Source organism: Lissotriton vulgaris, chromosome 5, assembly GCF_964263255.1.
Source record: "Lissotriton vulgaris chromosome 5, aLisVul1.2, whole genome shotgun sequence".
NCBI classification, from domain to species: Eukaryota; Metazoa; Chordata; class Amphibia; order Caudata; family Salamandridae; genus Lissotriton; species Lissotriton vulgaris.
The window spans coordinates 1,130,778,187-1,130,796,199 of record NC_141693.1 but is presented as its reverse complement, the minus strand read 5'-3'; the positions used below and the strand labels follow the sequence as shown (position 1 = coordinate 1,130,796,199).

General features: G+C 52.1%; 1 protein-coding gene across 2 annotated transcripts in view; it reads right to left on the bottom strand.

Annotated features, from left to right (window-relative positions):
- LOC147712093 (caspase-7-like) overlaps positions 1-18,013 on the bottom strand; it is a 542,812-nt gene that overhangs the window by 308,239 nt on the left and 216,560 nt on the right. Inside the window, exon 1 of one of the 2 annotated variants that reach the window (XM_086922860.1) lies at positions 1,977-2,105. The exons of the other annotated variant lie outside the window; for it this stretch is intronic. Within the exon in view, the coding sequence (XP_086778986.1) occupies positions 1,977-2,020 (44 nt within the window). The 5' untranslated portion in view covers positions 2,021-2,105. Of the gene's footprint in view, positions 1-1,976; positions 2,106-18,013 lie in introns of those variants that run through there. 2 annotated transcript variants of the gene reach the window in all.

The following is an 18,013-nucleotide window of genomic DNA, read 5'->3' as shown; positions in this document are numbered from 1 at the left end:
GGCTGATTCCCGGGGCTGCCGGTATACGTAGTCCCCACGCGGCGGTAGGGAAGAAAAGCAAAGTTCCCGGCTGCGAGCAGCATCGCAGAGTAATACAAAGAATTCAGATTGGCGCTCACCACTGCTGACGAGAGGGTTGATGTGCTGACTAAGGCAACACACTGAGCACCAAATCAAGTAGGCCCTCATTACAATTTGGCCCAGATTTGGCCTGGATTGGAATACTATACTTGATCGCATTTATAAATTCCGAAACTCAGGTGTTTAGAATTTACCAGATTCAATAATTATGACCAATTATGAGCTTTGCCTATGAAATGGAGTATAACTTGCAGGTTTAGGTGCTAATAACACCAACATTCGCATGTCTTGATAAATACCAGGCATTTTTCTCCCTTTAAATTCCAGCTGGTTTGACCTGCCAGACTTTAAAGGGGATGCATTTTAAAATCATTAGTTCATGAATATTATTGTATCCAATATGTACCCTGTGTTAGTCATATACTATATATGGGCCTACTCGAAATGAGGGCCATTATTATTAAAGGACCCTGAACACATTTTGTCTTCAATTATGCAAGTGCCTTAAAGCCCTGGGGATACTTGAGCCTACAGAACAGTGTCAATTTATAAGAAACCCAAAGATAAAGGTTGATGTTCTTTGTCCTCCACTAGGTTTAGTTGATTCCCAGTGCACACGAGACTGTGTGGAGAAGACCTTTGTAGGATAAAAGGCTGCATGAAACCCCCAAACCCCCAGGATTTGAACCTGTGATTGTGAGGTGAAACGCAGACTCCTGCAGTGGTTACGTTAACCTACTGAGACACCTCAACTGGTTGTGTAAAATTAGAAAATACTAATTAACAAATACAAATGATTCTGTAACCAGATGTTATCCATAAGGAAATAATTTCATAAAATGTCAAACCCGAAGAAAGCAAAAAAAAGATACTTTAGCACCAAATTTGAGGCAGGCACATGGCTGGCCCCCAGAGGAGACGTTTGCAAATGCACTTTTAGTGCTGCTGCAGGCATATTCCCTATTGCAGAAATTATTGGGTCACCCTCGCCCAAAACAAACGTATCGTTTTTTAAACCACCTCCAATGCGGTTTTAGAGTTGTTATCGCAATTGTTTGGCCTCCGATGGGCCTGAGGCCAGATGTGCCCCGGTGCCCTGTCACGTTTCCTTGGGACCGGCTGTGTGGCCCAGTGTTGCAGTTCCACTCGTGCCCACTGCCACCAGTCTGACAGTGGTGGCATCTTGCAGCACACCAACGTGCCTGTATACTTGGGTACAATCATACCAGCATGTGCCATTATGGGTGAGGCTGTGGCTGTTGTGCACTAGTGCTCTTCACATAATACCGGACTGTGCAATGCCATGTGCAAGGCATGCCTGTGTGCCCAGGACACACTATGACTATCAGAGTCTGCATGATAGGGTACTGAGTAGATACTCTGCGGGTCAAAACATTCAAAAGTAATGTATAAGCCACACCGTCATTTGACAGTAGGTGTCTCCCGTCCTCTTGACTGCCAGATCATATGCAACGCATGTTACAACAGTACCCAAAAAGATACCAGCAGGAAAAGTCATTACTGAAAATACAATCCAACACAAAATATTCGGCTACTGCGATGTACATTACTTTATTATATAAAATAATAGTAAAGTGCTTTGAAACACCGAGGTAAGGAACGCAATAGCAAAACAACACGTAGCAACCTGGGAGTTACAGTCCCATCCCAAGCCTACCCTTAAACCGTCTCCCAAATCCGAGCCCTCGGGTACTACTCTACACAAGGTAATGGGTGCATCACTAGTTCTCTCAGAGGTGGTGGGCACTGGCCCTTTCAATTTTTGTTTCAGGTGTGCTATTTTGATGTAGCTGCACTTGAGCCCAGGGTCAATCAGACTGTTACACCCGGCTCTAGTGCGCCAGCAGGAGGAAGTGCAGTCTGCCAAGGCCTACCTGGGCTCCCAGGGGTCGTCATCCACGGGCACGCCACTCTGCATCTGAAGGCAGGTCTGACCCTCGGTGCGCCGCAATCCGTCTCCCTCAGCCTGCTAGGACGCCACCATGCCCGGGGCCTGTGCCGGAGAATGAGGCCTGCGCTGCGCGCTCGGCCGGCCCGGGGATGCGCCTGAGTCAGCAGCGGCCACGCTGGACTTTTCTATGGGACTATTCAAGCTTCCCGTGGACATGACCTGTCGAGCTGCTGAGGTCAGGCAGGCCTCTTCCACCTTTTGCTGACACGCACACAAACTGCCCACTCACTACTACAACCAATTATGCGTACTTTAGCCACAAAGGGCGCCGGTAGCATGAATGGCGCTCTTGATAAGTTGCAGGCCTACGTTGCATCAGTTCACTGTTTAAACACGGCACTGATAGATTTACACTCTGACCCCGTGCACTTACACTCTGACCCCGTGCACACCAACCCTATCTTCTGACTCCACCTAAACTGAATTTTCACTCAAAACTTGCGCACATAACCTCTTGTTTGTTCAAAGAAAACAATATACGAGATAACAGCTGTGCTCATCCTGTCCACGTTCACTCACGTAAAAAAATGAAGACCTTTCAATTTGAAAGCAGAGCAAAGCACACACGCAGGCTTACAAAAACGGATCTCTTTTTTCACATATAAACATATCATAAAACAACATCTCCCCTGTGGGCACACTGATTTCTTCGCCACACACATAGAGTCGATTTATTAATTTAAAGACACACCTAATTTCATGTTCATCAGCTTACGGTCGTGGCTCTCAATTTGCACGATTTATCGCAAGTGTTACATACCTAAACTCAATGCAGGCTTCCTCGTGTTGGAGCCCGTTTGATGTTGCAATGGCCATTTAATCAAGCATTGCAGCACCATAAAGGAATGCTTAGAAATGCATATTGGGTTTGCTAAATGTTACGTTGAGGTGAACCATGCAGCGATAGGTGACGCAGTTTTTTTCACATTGGGCCTGATTTCGAACCGCCATTGCAGGAGGATTGGGACCACCCGACAAGTGGTCGGAGGTCCCACACACCGGATTAGGATGCAACTGCCGTGTAGGTCAGAAACATCCCTTTTTCTATTGCGGTTTGTGCTGCGGCCCCCGCAATAGGAAAGGGGATGTTTCAAACATCCACCATGTGCTAGGCACTATGTAGTGTCTGGAACACGGTGCATGGATGTTTGGGGGACACCACATGTGCCCCCCAGGCCTAAAGTCAGTTTCCAACAGCTGACCGCCATGAAAAGGCTGTTGGAAACTGACAAACTAATACCTATGGTGGTGCCTCTGCAGGCACGGCCTTCATTGTAGAGATTAGTCTCCGACTGCCGCCCCAACTGGCTCCTGGAGCCTATCTGAGGCAGGTGACTTTCCCCCCCACGCTGCGCTTTGACCGCAGGTATTATAATCCGGAGGTCTGACCGCTGCACTAGATTTTGGGAGTACCAACACCGACGGCCTGTCGGTGGTGGTCCACCTGACATCGCAATCGGGCCCATTTTTTCTACATCAAGATAAAGTTTACAGATTAATCAAGTGCAGTACCAGGAGGCACCCCGCCAGAAGCAGGAGGAGTCCACCCCTGGAATGAGATTTTCCACAGTGGAAGATGTGGAGCACACACTGTACAGTTCATACGCATCACAAATTCCTCCAACACTGCTGATGTCCTGAGATGCATCCTCCTCAACCTGCGTTCCATGTACCAACACGCCGTGGAAATCTGTAACCTCCTGGACTCCCTCTCACCCGACGTCGCCTTCTTCACGGACACCTGGACCAACGACTCCTCGGCCCCCGACATCCCCATCGCCATCCCAGACGGGTACAAGATCCAGAGGAAGGACCTCCCCAACCACTCAGGAGCAGGCATCGCCATCGCGCACAAAAATGCCTTCCGCCTCACCACCTCCAGCTATACCTTCCCCGCTGCCGAACACCTGCACTTCCAGGTCCAGACCAGCCCTAACTCCACACTCCGCAGCACCCTCGCCTAAAGACCGCCCGGCCCGAGCACTCTTTGCCGACACCATCACCACCTCATCGCACCCCACCCCACCCCATCGCCGCCATGGTCTACATACTCATCGGAGACCTGAACTTCCACCTCGACAACCTCAGCGACCCCAACTCTGCCGCCCTCATTGACAACCTCGCCAACATCGGACTGAAACAACTCATCACCACAACAACCCACAAGACAGGACACACTCTCGACCCCATCTTCGCTGGAGGGAACAGCGTTCACTTCAGCCACACCACGCAGCCCCCCTGGACCGATCACCACTGCCTACACTTCCCCGTCAACAATCCCTAGCCACCCAAACCTGCTCCACGCTCCCCTTGTAGGAACTGGAGCAGAGTCACAGAGTAACAACTAAAATCCGCCCTTAGCGACAACACCCCCTCCGCTGCAACCGACGCCAACCTCGCGGCCATGGAACTCCGCACTTGGATCGCCAAGTCCGCTGACATGCTCGCCCCGCTGCGCAACCCCAACAAGCAGTGCCCCAAGAAAGCCGCCTGGTTCACTACTGATCTCCAAGAAACTAGTCGCACCTGCAGACACCTGGAGAAGAACTGGAGAAAAAGCAAGACACCTGAATGCTACACCACCTACAATGATGCTATGACGGAATACCACCAACGCATCAGAACCACCAAAAGGACCTAAACCCACAACAGAATTCTCGCCTACTCCAGCAACTCGAAGGAACTTTTCAGCGTCCCCCAGGAATTCACCAAGCCCGGAGCGAAGCCACGGACATCACCCCCTCCCAGGACCTTTGCGACAGACTCGGATCCTACTTCCACCTGAAGATAAAGCATCTCTACGACAACTTAAATGACCACACGCCTGACACCGCAGTCAACCCGCCCTGAGGCAACACCAGCCAGACCACCATCTAGGCCTGAACACCGATTACGACCGAGGAGACCAACGCGACCATGAAAGATATCCACTCCGGAGACCCCCCAGATCCCTCCCCTCCCCACATATACCACAGAGCCACCACCACTATCACATCCGTGCTACAACGCACCATCAACACCACCTTCGAGACCAGCCCCTCCCACGACGAATGGAAAGGCGGAGAAGCCAGGCCCCTGCTCAAGTAGCCCTCAGCAGACCTGATGGACCTCAAGTACTACCGGCCCATCTCGCTCCTCCCTTTTGCAGCAAAAGTCGCAGAGAAGACAGTCAACGCAGAACTGACGAGGTTCATCGAAGACAACGCCATCCTCGACCCCTCTCAATCCGTATTCCGAAGCAACCATAGCACCGAGACTGCCCTACTCGCAGCCACTGACGATATCCGCACCCTCCTCGACCAAGGCCACAACGCAGCCCTGATTCTACTACCTACCAGCAGTTTTCAACACCGTCTCCAACCGGACACTCGCAGCCAGACTACATGACGCCGGCATACAAGACATCACCCTCGACTGGATCAGATCATTCCTCACCAGCAGGAGCCAAAGGATCAGACTGCTACCCTTCCTTTCCAAACCCATGGAATTCAACTGCGGAGCCTCACAGGGATCACTCAGCCCAACCCTCTCCAACATCTACATGGCTCCCCGCGCCGCCATCGTCCAACAGAATGGCCTCAGCATAGCCTCCTACACCGACGACAGCCAGCTCATCCTCTCCCTCACCAAGGACCCCACTGCCACCAGACTCAACTTCTAGGAAGGAATGCAGGACGTCGCTGCCTGGATGAGCAACAGCTGCCGAAACTTAACTTGGAGAAGACAGAGGTCCTCATTCTCTGAACCACCCCTTCAGCATGGGGTGGCCCATTGCCCTCGGCAGCCCCCCGACCCCCACGGACCATGCCAAAAAACCTCAGCATAGTACTGCAAATGCTACTTACCAGTATGCATCTGTTCTTGGCATGTAGGGCTGCTGACATTCATATCTGTGCATCTCTGTGCATAGTCCGCCACCTAGTGTTGGGTCCGGATGATTGCACATTGTTGTCCTGGAAGAGTCTTCGAAGTATCACGAGATAGGTGGCTCCTCCCCTGGACTACAGTGCGCATGGGCATCGCCTCCATCCCCAGATTGTTTTTAGCCATAGGCAGAGATGGAGTGAAGAAGTGAGTGATGACCATGCTATGAGCATATGTTTGTATATGAATACATACTGCAGCTGCTACAGGCGCCGGGGAGGAGGGTGGGCGATATGAATGTCAGCAGCCCTACATGCCAAGAACAGATGCATACTGGTAAGTAGCATTTGCAGTTCGAGGCATGTGGGCTGCTGAATTCATATCTGTGCATAGAATACATAGCAGTCCCTCCATTAGCGGCGGCCGCCCGTGCCAGCTGCAGCAGTCTGAAAAAGCGTTCTTAGAACAGCCTGACCAACAGCTGCCTGTTGTTTTGAGTGCACGTCTACACAGTAGTGCTTAGTGAAAGTATGAGTGGTAGACCATGTGGCTGCTCTACAGATGTCTTCTAAGGGAATGTTACCTAAGAATGCCATAGAGGCCCCCAACTTCCTAGTGGAGTGGGCCCTCGGTGGTATAGTGAGAGTGCGCTTTGCTTTAGCGTAGCAGATCTGAATGCACTTTACTATCCATCTAGCTATTCCTGCTTTGGAGATTGCATTTCCCTTGTGTTGAGTGGCAAAAGCAACAAAAAGTTGTTTGGTTTTGCGGAAATCTTTTGTCCTGTCCACATAATACATCAAGGCCCTCTTCACATCAAGAGTGTGGAGCATCCGCTCCGCCAGCGTCTCTGGGTTTTGGAAGAACACCGGCAATTCAATAGTTTGGTTTATGTGAAACTGTGAGACCACTTTGGGCAAGAATTTAGGGTTAGTGCGGAGCACCACCCTGTTGGCATGTACCTGGAAGAAAGGTTCTTGGATGGTGAGCGCCTGCAGTTCGCTAACCCTCCGTAGCGATGTGATTGCTACTAAGAAAGCCACCTTCCAGGTCAGAAACTGCAGTTCGCAAGAGTGTAGTGGCTCAAAGGGGGGACCCATCAGCCTTGTAAGAACCACATTGAGGTTCCATTCCGGAGCTGGTGGAGTCCTTGGTGGAATGACTCTTTTGAGTCCTTCCAGAAAAGCCTTGATAGCAGGGACCTTAAAGAGTGACAGGTGTTGCCTATTTTGGAGGTATGCTGCCATAGCCGACAGGTGAATGCGGATGGAAGAGTAGGCAAGATTACACCGATACAGGTGAAAGAGGTAGCATATGATGTTTTGAATGGAAGCGTCTAGCGGGTCAATGCTGTGCTCCACGCAGTAGACGACAAACCTCTTCCATTTAGCCGCATAACAAGCTCTAGTAGTGGGCTTTCTCGCCTCCCGAATGATGTCCATGCAGTCGGGAGGAAGATTGAGGTAGCCAAACTCTAGGACTTCAGGAGCCAGATCGCCAGGTTGAGCTGTTGCGGATCTGGGTGCTGAATGTCGCCATGGCTCTGCGTCAAAAGGCTGGGAGTGAGATGAAGCCGTTGATGCGGTACCACGGAGAGTTCCAGAAACGTGGTGTACCATGGTTGGCGAGCCCACGTTGGAGCAACCAGGATGAGCGTCATCGAGTGTTGCCTGAGCTTGCGTGCCACCAGCGGTATCAGAGGTGCTGGGGGAAAAGCGTACGCAAATCTGCCTGACCAGTTCATCCACATCGCATTGCCCTGTGATTGGGGGTGTGGGAACCTGGCGGCGAAGCTTTGGCATTTTGCGTTCTCCTTTGTGGCGAACAGGTCTATCTCTGGATGACCCCACCTTTGGAAGTACGGTTGGAGTACTGATGGATGTAACTCCCACTCGTGCATCTGATGGCTGTGTCTGCTGAGCAGATCCGCCATCTGGTTGTCTTTGCCTGGGAGATGTTCTGCCATGAGGAAGATGTTCCTCTGAATGGCCCACTTCCACATGCTCTGAGCCAGATGAGACAGCTGTGGAGAGTGTGTTCCCCCTTGCTTCTGGATGTAGTACATGGCCGTCATGTTGTCCGTCCGGATCAACACGACCTTGTTGCACAGATGTACTTTGAACGCCTTTAAGGCCATGAAGATTGCCATCAGTTCCAACACATTGATGTGCATCTTCCTTTGCTGAAGTGTCCATAGTCCCTGCACTGTGTAATGGAGTACATGCGCTCCCCATCCCTGGAGAGAGGCGTCCGTTGTCAGGATGATCTGTGGGACAGGCTCTTGGAATGGTCGGCCCTTGCAAAGGTTTTGTGGATTCCACCAATGCAGAGAGTTGTACGCCCGACCGCTCACCAACACTAGGTCTGTCAGTTGCCCATGAGCCTGAGTCCACTGACGTGCCAGGCACTCCTGAAGCGGACGCATATGTAGTCTCGCGTGCGGGACAATGGAGATGCAGGAGGCCATCATGCCTATCAACTGCATGAACACCCTCGCTGGAAGCGAGGTCTGGGGTCTGAATCGTTGGATCAGCGCCTGGATACCGGCGATTCTCACTGAACTCGGCTGCGCAGTGGCCGCCAGAGTGTTGATCGTCGCGCCCAGATACTGTCGCACGTGGGCGGGCTGGAGATGGGACTTTGGGTAGTTCAGAGAGAATCCCAGATCGTGCAGGAGGTGAATGGTGCGTGACACGTGGTCTACGCACTGCTGTTCCGTCTTTGCCTGAATAAGCCAGTCGTCTAGGTATGGAAAGACATGGACGTGCTGGCGACGGAGATGCGCTGCTACAGTCGCTAGGCATTTGGTGAAAACTCTTGGTGCCGTGGTGACCCCGAACGGCAGGACTCTGAACTGGTAATGCTGGTCTAAGATCTTGAATCTGAGATACTTTCTGTGTGAAGGATGCAGGGGAATATGGAAATAGGCATCCTTCAGATCCAGCGTTGCTAGGAAGTCCCCCCGTTGAAGCAGGGGAAGCACCTGCTGCAATGTGAGCATATGGAAGTGCTCTGAGTTGATGTACCAGTTCAGGGGCCTGAGGTCCAGGATCGGCCTGAGTGATCCGTCCTTTTTGGGGATTAGAAAATACAGGGAGTAAACCCCTGTTCCCCGTTCTTGCAATGGAACGAGCTCTATCGCCCCTTTTTGCAGCATGATTAGTACTTCTTGCTGCAACAAGGTCAAGTGCTCGTCGGACATAGCACGGCCTCTTGGCGGTATGTCCGGTGGAATGGACGTAAGTTCTAGACAGTACCCGTACTGGATAAGAGACCTCACCCACCTGTCCGTGGTGATGGACCTCCACGCCGGCAGGAACTGCTGTAGTCTCCCCCCGACAGGTGTTGTGTGATCGGGGGGAAGTGACAAGACGTCACTGCTTGTTGGAGGCGGTGGACCTGGAGGCATTGTTTCCACGTCCTCTGCCTTTGATATTATTGCCTCTGTAGCCACCCCTGCCCTTGTTGTTGTTATACGAGGACTGGGTGTTACCCTTGTAGTATTGCGTGGGCTGGGATGCCTGGCCTCTTGAGGTGCCTCTTGAATTGGAGCGGCGAAAGGAACCACCCCGAAACTGCTGACTTTGTAAAGCCCCCATAGACTTGGCAGTTTCGGTATCTTTCTTCATTTTTTCTAGGGAGGCATCCACCTCAGGGCCGAACAGATGGTCAGGATTCACCGTTTGACCCAGTAATGTGGTTTGTATGTCGGGCTTGAACCCAGAAATTCGAAGCCAGGCATGGCGTCTAAGTAACACGCTTGTATTGATAGCCCTGGAGGCAGTGTCTGCTACATCTAGGGCACATTTGATGGATGCATTAGTAATGAGTTTACCCTCCTGAATGAGCATCTCCCCCGCCTCCTTGTATTGGTCAGGCAAGTGTTGTAGGATGGCCTCTAATGTGTCATAATGGGCCCTATCATAACGTGCAAGCAGGGCTTGGGTGTTAGAGATCCTCCAGATGTTTGCTGCCTGTGCAGCAATGCGTTTGCCTGATGCCTCAAAGATTTTTGACTCTTTGTCTGGGGGAGGAGCATCACCAGTAGTCTGCGAATTCGCCCTCTTTCGAGCGTTGGACACCACCAGGGAGTCCAATGGCAAATGTCCCTTAATATACGTGGGATCCGTGGGCGCCGCCTTATACTTCCTGTCGATGCGAGGATTGACCACCCGCGCCCGGGTGGGCTCCTTGAATACCTCCTGTGCATGCTTCAGCACCCCTTTGAGCATAGGTAGCGTCTTGACTTGCTTTTCGGCTACCGAGAAGGTGTCGACTAAGAAGTCCGCATCCACAGGGTCTGAGTGCAGTTCGACGTCATGGTTCGCTGCAGCTCTCTCTATTAATGCATTAAACGCCGCCGAGTCCTCCGTCGGGGACGTCTTCGCAGCGAAAAGTTGAGTGTCCTGGCCTGACTGCAGGTCGTCCGTGTCGCCTCCTGCCGTCCAGGGCACCTGCTCCTCTTCCGGATCCGAGTACGCAGGATAGTTGTACTCGTCGTCCTCCTCGTCCACATCAGGCACTGGGGAATGGGCCGGCGAGCGTTCCATGGCTTGTGGAGACAGAGGTTCCATCAGAGCCGAAGAGTCCGCAGAGTACTTTTTGCTCTTAAGTGGAATCCTAAAAGGTTCCAATGGCGGCTCCGACGTAATCTTTCGTTTGAGGAGCGACAATTTTCCGGTGTTGGCGTCGATGGTCACCTCTCGACGTTCCTCCACCGCGAGCGGTTGGAGCCGAAGCTTCGACACCACCAAGGCAGCTTTCGGCGTCAATACTTCCTGAGAATGTCCGCCCTGCTTAGGCGCGAAGGCCTTCGGCGCCGACTTGGGAGGAAGGGTAAAACGGATGGGCGTTTGTTCCTTGGCAGGCTTCGGCGTGGGCCTAGGCACGACAGTGTCCTGGCTGGGAACCACAGTGGACTGTTGGATCCGCTTCAAGGATTCTCCCACCTTCTTTGTAAGGGATGCTGAGGGCTGAACCGTCTCGAGCGACTCTTCGTCTCCGAGAGCCCGGTCGCCGGCAGGCCTCTTCTTCGGTGCCGACGCCCCTTGGCCTGTCGCACCGTCGGCGTGACGCTTCTTCGAAGCCGTCTTCGGGTCCGCGACCCCTTTCGGTGGCGACGCAGCCGCGTCGGAAGTCTTCACCTTCGGTGCCGACCCAGAGGACTTCGGGTCGGCCATTTTGGCGCGGCTCTTGTGGTCGGCCATCTTGGCGTGGCTCTTCGAGTCGGCCATTTTGGGTTTCGTGGAAGTTGACGCCTCCAGAACCTTCTTCACCCACGCCAGTTTCGGTTTCGGTTTCGCATCCGAGGGTGCGGTACCGGTTGGCTTCACTTTCGGTTTCTTGCTAGAAATGTCCGTGACCGGGCCCGGAGGCGGGGACGTAGGACTTATAGTAAGATCTCGGGTAAGGCCCGAAGGCGATCCCTCGACCTGGGCCGTATGACGGGGGGAAACCCCGGAGTCCGGTTGGGGATGCTCTTCCTCTGAGCTATCTCCCATCGTGGCACAAATCAGTTCGTCGTCCCCTACCTCACCGGAGACTTCGTCGCAGGCCTCCTCGTCCGCGTCGTAGGTCTCTTCCTCGGACGCGGGGCCAGAGTCCGACTCTTGTACGTCGTCCTCCTCCTCGATCGATTCCTGAAAGATGTCATCAGGTGGGGGTGCCGAAGCCGACAACTGTGCCTGGAGTCGATTAGCCCGGCGAATCTTCAAAGTTTTCTTACTCCTAAACTTTGAACACGCCATGCAGGTGTCTTCACGGTGATCCGGTGACAAGCATGTGTTGCACACGGGGTGCACGTCGAGGTGCGAATATTTCGAGTGACATAGCGGACACTTCTTGAATGGAGTCCGCTCCATAGCAAATGCGGTAGTGTAGGCCCGTCCGCGTCGAAGCACGTGGAAGGGCAGTAGGAGATTGGAGCTGAGAGTCAGTAAGAGAACCCGAACGCAACTATACCGACGCCCAGCCTAAAGACCTTTTGGTCTCAAGTAAAATCGAACAACTATCGGTTCCGAAGGAGGGAACCGAAAACACATCCGAACCCTATGGCGGAAAAAAACAATCTGGGGATGGAGGCGATGCCCATGCGCACTGTAGTCCAGGGGAGGAGCCACCTATCTCGTGATACTTCGAAGACTCTTCCAGGACAACAATGTGCAATCATCCGGACCCAACACTAGGTGGCGGACTATGCACAGAGATGCACAGATATGAATTCAGCAGCCCACATGCCTCGAACTCGACTCCTCCCTCTACATGAATCAACAGGTCAACGCCGTCACCTCCAGCTGCTTCAACACCCTCCGCATCCTACGTAAGACCTTCCAATGGATCCCCCCAGGGGCGTAACAAATGCCCCAGCAGCCCCCGCGGTGCATGGGGCCCCCACTCTCCAGTAAATGAAGGGGGCCCCCTGAGCTCTTCGGTGAGAGCTGTGAGAGAGACAGGCTCTAAAGCAATCCTCTCTCCCTCTAAAGCAGCCTAAAGAAACCTGATCTGAGCTGCTCCCAGTGACCCAGGACTGAAGAGAAACAAAGTATCAATTTACATTGTTTCTCTTCAGTCAGAGAGTGCCAGGCCCAGAAAAAATATGGGGTGGGGGCTCCTGGGAGCAGAAGGCAGCACAGAGGAGAGCTGACAGAGGCAGGATTAGGATTGCAGCTCCCTCCAGGAACAGGATCTGCTGGGACACATTGGAAGGTAAACCAGGTTTTGCAATATATGGTTTTGCATTATATGTATTTGCGTATATGCAAGTCATGTATGGTTTGGATTGGAATAGTTAGTTGTGGAATTGTGTTGTGTGGATTGGATCTGTGTAGTGAAATCATTTGGCATGGTGTGCAGTGTAATTATGTGGATAGCAATTGTGTGGTATTGAGTGTACTGGAATTATGTGGAGTGGGATTGTGTGTCATGGAGTGGGATTGTGTGTTTTGGAGAGAGATTAACTGGAATGGTATTTTGTGTTTTGGAGTGTAGTGGAGTTTACTTATGTGGTGTGCTGTTAAATATTGTAGCATTATGTGCAGGGGCATAATAAACACCCCTGCAGCCCCTGCGGTGCGGGAGGTGCCCCCAGTCTTCAGTACATGTAGGGGGGCCCCCTCAGCTCATCTGTAGAGAGCTGTGTGTCTCTTGCTCTAAGCAGCTGCAGTGTACAGCCTGCTCTGATGTGCAACAGTATTAAAGATTAGGAAAAAAAGTGCAATGGGGTGTTTCTTTTCTTTTCTGGAGAACAACAATGTAGGAGTGAGGGACCGGCCAAACCCCAGTGCATGAGGGACAGGTCAAGTAACAATGCTGGAGTGAGGGACAGGCCAAGCCCCAGCGCAGGAGGGACAGGGCAAGCAACAATGCTGGAGTGAGGGACCGGCCAAGCCCCAGCGCAGGAGGGACAGGGCAGCAACAATGTAGGAGTGAGGGACAGGCCAAGCCTCAGCGTAGGAGGGACAGGGCAAGCAACAATGTAGAAGTTAGGTGAGGAGCAGGCCAAGGCCAAGCAACGATGTAGGAGTGAGGTGAGGGACAGGCCAAGCCCCAGTGCGGGAGGGACAGGGCAAGCCCCAGCATAGGAGGGACAGGGCAGCAACAATGTAGGAGTGAGGGACTGGCCAATCCCCAGCGTAGGAGGGAGAGGACAAGCAACAATGTAGGAGTGAGGTGAGAGACAGGCCAAGGCCAAGCCCAAGCGCGGGAGGGACAGGGCAAGCAACAATGTAGGAGTGAAGTGAGGGACAGGCCAAGCCCCAGCGCAGGAGGGACAGGGCAAGCCCCAGCATAGAAGGGACAGGGCAGCAACAATGTAGGAATGAGGGACAGGCCAAGCCCCAGCTCGAGAGGGACAGGCCAAGCCTCAGCACAGGAGGGATAAGGCAATTAAGAATGTAGGAGGGAGGGACAGGCCAAGCCCCAGCACGGGAGGGACAGAGCACAAGAATGTGGAAGGGATACAGGAGGAACGGGGCAAGCAACAACATCGGAGGGGGCAGGAGAGACTGGGCAAGCAACAAAGTGGGAGGGGGATGATACAAACAACAATGCCTCCTGTATCACGCCAAGGGCCTACCACTGGACACCCACAGGGTGTGTCAATATAAAGATGAGAAATTAATTTCCTGTGTGGATACATTACTCCTATTGTATAGTGCACACTCCAAACTAAACCAGGCCCTACCAGTCTTGGAGAGATTAGGGAAGTGGAATTTGGGATGATATTGTGACATTGCCCAGGATCACACAGTGACTCAATGTGGAGAAGCCAGGATTAGAATGCCACGTAGGCTGTTTCAAACACTGTGATTTAGCTGTTAATCCACAACTGTTTGAGCTACTATTCAAAACTGTGACCTCCATGCATAGAAATCGGCAGTAGGAATCTGCTCCCCTCCTGAAGGATGATCGAAGAGGTGTGTGAGCGGAAAGGCATGGACACCAGGGTATCGGGTAGGACTCGGCTGGGGCAAAGCGTTCACAGACTCCCAGGCTGCTAGCAAGCAGAAGAAGAAAGTCCCCTCTCTTGGTGTCGGTCCCTTGTGAGATGTGCACTAATTCCTATGGGAAGTTTTTCATATAGCGCTTAGAGTTGATGTTTCTTCTAGCTTCCTCTATGTGCTAGTACTTGGCAGAGAAGAATGAAGTAGTTCGCCAATTGCAAGTGTGCCATCAATATGTATGGTAAGGTTGGCCTTCTACCCCTCGAGTGGCTGCTTTCTGTGTGAATAAGTTAAAAATAAGAAAAGTATTTTCTTAATAACCAGAGACTGCTTAAATGTTTGTAAAACACATTGTGAAAGGTGTTTATTTCACGTGCCCTGTGAACGGAGTTTGAGAGTTGCAGGCTGTGCTTGATTCGAAAACAAAGTAAGTGCCAGGGCCTATGTCAGGAGCCCACAGCAGCCTACACCACGTGAGTGTCAGGTTATTGTAATTTTTTTATTTTTTTTAAATTATTTTCATTAACAAATCAGAAAACAGCGGAGATCGTCGCAATCAGAAAATACAGTACTTACAGTTGCACCTTAGGAAAAGTCAAAGCAAAGAAATTGTTTACATTTCACAATATTCATTGCAGTTCATCGCTACTCAATTAATAGTGCAAGTGGCTCGTCAACCGGAGTAATCTGGGGGGGGGGGGGGCTTGGATATGTGACCACTGTATTCATTCCACATTCCACACTTCAACCCATTTCCGGGGGTACCCCTGAGCCACATATACTGTTTTCTCCTGGAGCATGAACCAGTCCATGTCCGTTTTCCATGAGCCAAGCTTAAGAGGCACCATTGCCCCCCAAAGCCTAGCAATGTTCCTCTTTGCAATTGCAAATCCCAATGTAGCCCAGAGCCTCCCCCAAGGTGACAGGTCCGTGGGCTCCGAAATATTCAACAGGCACCTCTTTGCCTCCACTCGGAGCTCCACCTCCCACACCTGTTGCATACAGCGATGTAACCGGTGCCAATAAGCATGAAGCACTGGGCACTCCCATAGTATGTGGAAGTATGTACCCACCTCTCCACACCCCCTTCTGCAGAGCCCATCCTCACTATGGCCCATAAGTTGCAACCTAGTCCCGGAGACGTATACTCAATGGAGAATTCTGAGCTGAATCAGCCTAAGTCTGGCCGATATAGCTACTTCCTTAGGGGACGCAAGCGCACTTCACCACTCCTCCTCATCTATTTCCAGCCCATCAGCCTCCCATTTCCCTTTAAGAGTTGTTAACAGGTCTGGAGAGTTGTTAATAATTTTTTTGTATGTGAGTGAAATGGCATGCTCAGGGAGGTGGCCATCTAATAGTCTGTCCTCCAGGGGCAAGGAGTCCGGGGGCTGGGTTCCCGAGGGGATGTTTGACTGTAGGGAGTGCCTGACCTGTAGGTATCGACAGTACTCTGTTTGCGCGAGCTCATACGGAGTGAGGCAAAGGACACAACACCTTCTGGACCCCATAAATCTTTTATTTGAGAAATCCCAATTAGATCCCAGTTGTGGAACCCCTTGGTGCGGCCCAGAGTGCCCAACCTTTCTGAGACCCATAGCGGGGTAGCCATTGTGAGGGTGTTAGCCCATCCCAATTTACGCTGTACAATGTGCCATAGTTGAACTGAGTGCTGGGTGGGCCCAGTAAGCGGGTATCTGCCAGGCCTAGAGTACAATGCCGCCTCAAAATTCCCGCCCGGTAGGAGACACCGGTCCATTCCATATCCCGGGTCGTTACCGTCTCAGTAGGTGCCCTGATTGGTGGCAGAGAGATGCGCAGCTCAATAGTATTTTCAGATGTCTGGGAGCGCAATGCCTCCATCGAACCATCCCAATGTAAGTTTCTGCAGGGATATGCGAGGCGCCCCAGACCACAGTAATTCTCTAAGTGTTGCTTCGATGGATGCAAAGTAGGTTTATGGAACCAGGTCCGGATAGTTTTGTAGGGCATATAACAATCTTGGCAGCGCCATCATTTTAAAAAGTGCCGCACTACCTAATAGGGACAGCGGGAGCTTCCGCCAGGAGGCAGCGTCCCTTTTGAACCGCTGTAGAGGCGGCAGGAGATTCCGCTCATAACTCGTGGCCCTTTCTTTGGAGATGAAAATCCCCAGGTATCTGAAGCCATCCGTGGCCACCTTAATCGGGCAGTTTCAGGGGACCGCCGGAGGGTGTCCATGAAGGACATACATTAGGGACTTACCCCAATTGATACTGTATCCTGAGTTTCTCCCGAAGCTAGTAAAGATGTCCATGGCCACTATGAGGGACTTAGGAAGTCCTGTGAGGTAGAGGAGGATGTCGTCCGCGTAGAGCGAAATCCTGTCCTCCCAACCATCAGCCCACCAGATCCCCTTCAGAGAGAGGTCTTGTCTGATCCAGGCAGCGAGTGGTTCCAGAGACAAGGCAAAAAGCAAGGGCGAGAGGGGACACCCCTGCTGTGTCCCTCTTTCTAGCGCGAAAACTTTGGAGGTTTTGTTATTGACCGTGACTTGGGCTAAAGGCTCAGAGTAGAGGAGACGGACTCACCCTATGAAGCCAGGGTCAAAGCCCAGTTTCTGAAGGACTGCCATCATGTAGGGCCACTCGAACGTATTGAATGCCATTGCGGCGTCAAGAAACACCACAACCGCATCTTCCTGAATAGTGTGACAGCATCCCATCACTCCGTGAAGACGGCGGAGATTAAGCGCCGTGTTGCGGTGGGGCATGAAGTACGATTGATCCGGATGGACCAGTGTCAGTATGACTGGTTTGAACCTTGGCTAGGATCTTGGGCTCCGCGTTTAGTAAGGATATGGGCCTATAGGAGGCACATGAGTCTCTAAGTTTTCCGTCCTTGGGAATGGCCACAATTGTGGCTACGGGCTGGTCTCGTGGTAAAGTACCCGTTTCCCTGCTCTCCTCAAACATCCGTTTTAAGTATGGGCTGAGGCCGGCTGGTTTTAGCTTGTACAGCTCGATCGGCAGTCCGTTAGGCCCTAAGGCTTTACCCGGACGGAGATCCCTAATAGCCCGGCCCAACTCTTCAGCGGTGAGCGGCACCTCTAAGGTCTCCCGTTCTACATCCGAGAGGGTCGGTAGACGGATGTCCGCTAACAAATCAACAGAGTCCTCCTCCGACCGATCGGACCCTCTACTATAGACCATCTGGTAGTGCAGCGCAAATTCCCTGAGTATCCCACAGGGTTCCGTGACAACGGCCCCCGACTCGGTCCTAAGCTCCGCCACCACTTTCTGTGGCTGTTGTTTTTTATCCAGCCATGCTATAAGTTTGCCCGCCTTGTCTCCTTGGTCGTATATTCAGCCCTCCCTATCTCTCGCAATATTCTTAGCAGCGTCCGTGGCCAAGGCCTTATATTCCGCTGCTTTGAGTTGCATCTGATGGGCTGTCTCTGGGTTGCCGATTCAAAAAAGGGGGTGGTGATGAACAGAGTGTCTGAATTAAGCAGACCAGTCTTACCCAGCCAAGAGATCAGGGCTTGATCCATCACCGTTATTTAGCTCACTGCATCACCCCAGTTCAGAACCTGGCTATATGCAAATGCTTCCGGGGACCGGTTTCTGGCATTTCAGCCGTCGTCTCTGGGTTGCCAGCATTCTGTGCCGCAACT